Raw genomic sequence first — 4,062 nt, 5'->3', positions numbered from 1 at the left:
GTCCGGGCGCCCGGTGCGGGTCGCAAGCAACGAGCCACGGCACGCGTGCGCGCAGGGCTGCATTGGGCACGGGCTGGCAGTGCCACCGCGAGCCCACCCGCTCTGCCCCTTGCCTTACCGTAGCTGCTCGCCGGTGACCAGGACCTCAGCCATGCGCTCCAGTTCCCTTTGCTGCGCCCCGCCACTCCCGCCGGTGCTGCTGTCGCTGCCAGCGCTGCCGCCCTCCTCCATGGTCCGGGCCGCGACGCTCTCACTGCCTCGCTGTCCGCCGCGGGTTCGGGCGTTCAGATCGGTCTGCCCTCACTGAGGTCTCTCCCGCCATCTTTGTTCGGGGCAGCCCCGTTGCTCAGACGCGATTGGCTGGACAGGAACCCCTGTGGGTAGGCTGAGGTGCTAAGCGAGTCCGGAGCTCCAGCTTGGGGGCGTGGTCTGATCCCCACGTGGTCGGGGGGCGGGGCCGAGGGAGGAAAATATAAACATCTGGGCTGGGCGCCGCTGCCGAGCTGTGTGTACTGGTGGAGGGTGGATTCCTTGATATCTGTTTTCTTTAAGCACGAAGCTTATTCCTTGGAATGCCAAGGACAGGCCAGGAGGTTACTAGATAAGCGTGAAGGCGTTCTTATTATGCTTTCAATACCTCAAATTACCAGAGAGTAAAAATAATAACAATATAGCCAAATAGTGAACAATGAAGGGTATACATGTCACTGCAAGGCATTGAGAAATTAAGCGTTCACCCCACCCCAACCCCGCTCACGAAAGGCGGCTTAGTTACCTGACGGTGTAATCTTTAAAGAATGGTGGCCTGGGAATCAGACCTGGGATCGATCCAGCTCCACTTCTGTTATCTCCGACCTAAACGTGCTTAATATTCTCTTACNATACATGTCACTGCAAGGCATTGAGAAATTAAGCGTTCACCCCACCCCAACCCCGCTCACGGAAGGCGGCTTGGTTACCTGACGGTGTAATCTTTAAAGAATGCTGGCCTGGGAATCAGACCTGGGATCGATCCAGCTCCACTTCTGTTATCTCCGACCTAAACGTGCTTAATATTCTCTTAGAAAATAAGAATTGTGGCTACCTGCTGCATTAAAGAATCTTCAGGTATGTTGTTAACCTTGTTTAATTATTACAACAAATCATAAAATCGGTATTGTCTTCGTTTTGCATCAGGAAGCAGGTTCAGAGGTGAGGTAATTTGGCAAGCAGGTAATAAGAGCAAGTAGTAGAAGTTTACAGAATAAAAGTGCAAATGAGAGGTATTGAAAACCAACTTCTTTTCTATGTATATTTTGTACCAATTCTGCTATTCAAGAGTATTTATACCCTCTATCCTGCAGGCTTATTGTATTTTATTCTTCTCTTTTGTCGTTGTTGTTTTTGTTTTAAAGCAGATCACTAGTCTTTTCCAACATTCTGCAAGACTACTCCTCAACATTAACTTAAAATTTACAAGTATTTGTTGAGCATTTCTTAGTGTTTTCAATGGTGCTAAGCACCTTGCTTATCTTATTTAGTGTATCCTCACATAAACCCTGAGAGTTAGGTATTATTATTTTCAATTTACAAATAAGAAAGCTTAAGCTTAGAAAGGTGAGTTAATTTGCCTACATTTCTCACTTAGAGAGTTAGGCAGCCCGTGAGCCCTAGTTCTGCAGATTCTCAAGGCCATGTTCAGCCACATTCTAGCAGAGAATAGTTGTCCATCTCCCTACTGTCTCTTTGCCAAAAGAAATTATCGAAGTTTCTGAACTTTTAAAATAGAAAATGTGGAAGTGTAGACCAAGGGACACACAGTGAATGTGACTCTAACAGCTTCATTCTGCATAAAGTATAAATCATTTAACAGAAGTAGAAGTCACAGAGTTAGTAAGATTAACAGCTGTCTGTTGCTCATGTTTTAATCCTATAGTTATTATATAGACTATCAAGACTTACCATGGACTTCTCACACAAACATGCGATTTCTATCCTGATTCTGTCATTTACTAACTTTGCAACCTTATAAGCAGATCACTAGTCTTTTCCAACATTCTGCAAGACTACTCCTCAACATTAACTTAAAATTTACAAGTATTTGTTGAGCATTTCTTAGTGTTTTCAATGGTGCTAAGCACCTTGCTTATCTTATTTAGTGTATCCTCACATAAACCCTGAGAGTTAGGTATTATTATTTTCAATTTACAAATAAGAAAGCTTAAGCTTAGAAAGGTGAGTTAATTTGCCTACATTTCTCACTTAGAGAGTTAGGCAGCCCGTGAGCCCTAGTTCTGCAGATTCTCAAGGCCATGTTCAGCCACATTCTAGCAGAGAATAGTTGTCCATCTCCCTACTGTCTCTTTGCCAAAAGAAATTATCGAAGTTTCTGAACTTTTAAAATAGAAAATGTGGAAGTGTAGACCAAGGGACACACAGTGAATGTGACTCTAACAGCTTCATTCTGCATAAAGTATAAATCATTTAACAGAAGTAGAAGTCACAGAGTTAGTAAGATTAACAGCTGTCTGTTGCTCATGTTTTAATCCTATAGTTATTAAATAGACTATCAAGACTTACCATGGACTTCTCACACAAACATGCGATTTCTATCCTGATTCTGTCATTTACTAACTTTGCAACCTTATGCTAGTTACTTAACTTCTCTGGGCCTCAATTTCCTATCGATAAAATAGGAATAGTAATTCCTACCTTATAGTGGTGTTGTGTGGTTTAAATGGTATATAACATTATGTAAAGTTTCTAAGATCCATTTTAGTAACAACAATTTTTAAGTTTATGATAAAAAAAAAAAGACATCTTAACATAAGGGGAAAAAATTCAAGTCAGGGAAAAAAAAATACCTGACACTAATTCTTCACTGGGAATGAGAGAGCATGATTTGTTTATCTTGCTCAATGAGAAGGGGTGTGTGTGTTTGTGCTATATGAACAGAAATGGTAACTGGCTTGCTGTTATTGTTTTAATCTTTCTTTTCTCATATGAGACACACCATGCTCCACTGAGTAAAAAGACAGACTCTTTTTCCTAATTTAAGGAAAGATTAGTGAGTCAACTCTTAAGGACATGTCAGCACCAAAGCTCATGACCTTGAGCCCTGGAGCATCTGGTCCCAGAATAAGCTGTGATCTACAGATGATGATAGAAGAGAGAAGGTCACTGAAATGACAGTTAATTCAGCATGATTTTAGGAGGGCTGAGAATTCCGACAAATCTTGGTTTGATTCCTGGCTCCGAATCTTCTGTCTTTTTTTTGTAAAAAGATCTTATCACCAATCCCATTGGTTATTGGGAGGATTAAATAAAATTTAATCGATCACTTGTTATAGGTGGAAACTATTAAATGGGAGCCTTCACTTCCAGCTCTCCTCACGCACCTCTGTCGTGCCTTCTGGATCTTTTGATGTTTTGGGGCCAGTGTTTTTCAGAGTTTTGGTGGGAAAGGACCAGGAGTGTGCATGTGTGTGTGTGTGCGTGTGCGTGTGTGTTTTCAATCCACTAAAGCCTAATACTATGATGAAATTCAATAAAAATGAAATAAAAAGACACACCAGACACAAGTTCAAATTTTTTTATTATTGCAGTTGATAGAAAATTACTGCTGGATTGTTATAAATGGTTCTAAATGATGTATCTCAATGCCCGCATGTCTTATTGTTTCTTGTCATGGGTAATGGCCACCAGCTGGCAGACCACACTTTGGGTAGTACTGGTGTAATAAAATCTTCCTAACAGTGAGTGACAATGCAAGATGAACTTGAATCAATAAAATGTGTGAAAGATTATTGTCAACTATGAAGCTTAATAACATGTTATCTCTCATTATTATTGTTATTGCCTCTTAATACACACCTGCATTATTCCTGCCTGATCTTAAAGACTAACTTAAATGCCACCTTCTCTTATTTTCCTGGACTTTCCTAGGTAGTTCATTGCTCTTTCCTATGAATTCTCATGGAATCAGATGATTTACCTTATTCTTAACCATTGACATGAGTCCTGATTCTTTTTTTTTTTTTTTTCCTTTTTGTCTTTTTTACTGACCGGTAACGGGATCGCAAC

General features: G+C 41.2%; 1 protein-coding gene across 1 annotated transcript in view; it reads right to left on the bottom strand.

Annotated features, from left to right (window-relative positions):
* LOC103597978 (DEP domain-containing mTOR-interacting protein-like) overlaps nucleotides 1–321 on the bottom strand; it is a 143,238-nt gene extending 142,917 nt beyond the window's left edge. Inside the window, exon 1 of the mRNA XM_008581876.1 lies at nucleotides 119–321. Within this exon, the coding sequence (XP_008580098.1) occupies nucleotides 119–231 (113 nt within the window). The 5' untranslated portion in view covers nucleotides 232–321. The remainder of the gene's footprint in view (nucleotides 1–118) is intronic.
* Nucleotides 322–4,062: the final 3,741 nt, after the last annotated feature.

Source organism: Galeopterus variegatus, unplaced genomic scaffold (genome assembly GCF_000696425.1).
Source record: "Galeopterus variegatus unplaced genomic scaffold, G_variegatus-3.0.2 Scaffold2482, whole genome shotgun sequence".
Taxonomy (NCBI): domain Eukaryota; kingdom Metazoa; phylum Chordata; class Mammalia; order Dermoptera; family Cynocephalidae; genus Galeopterus; species Galeopterus variegatus.
Note: the sequence above shows the minus strand (reverse complement) of the source record. Positions and strands in the feature narration are given on the sequence as shown.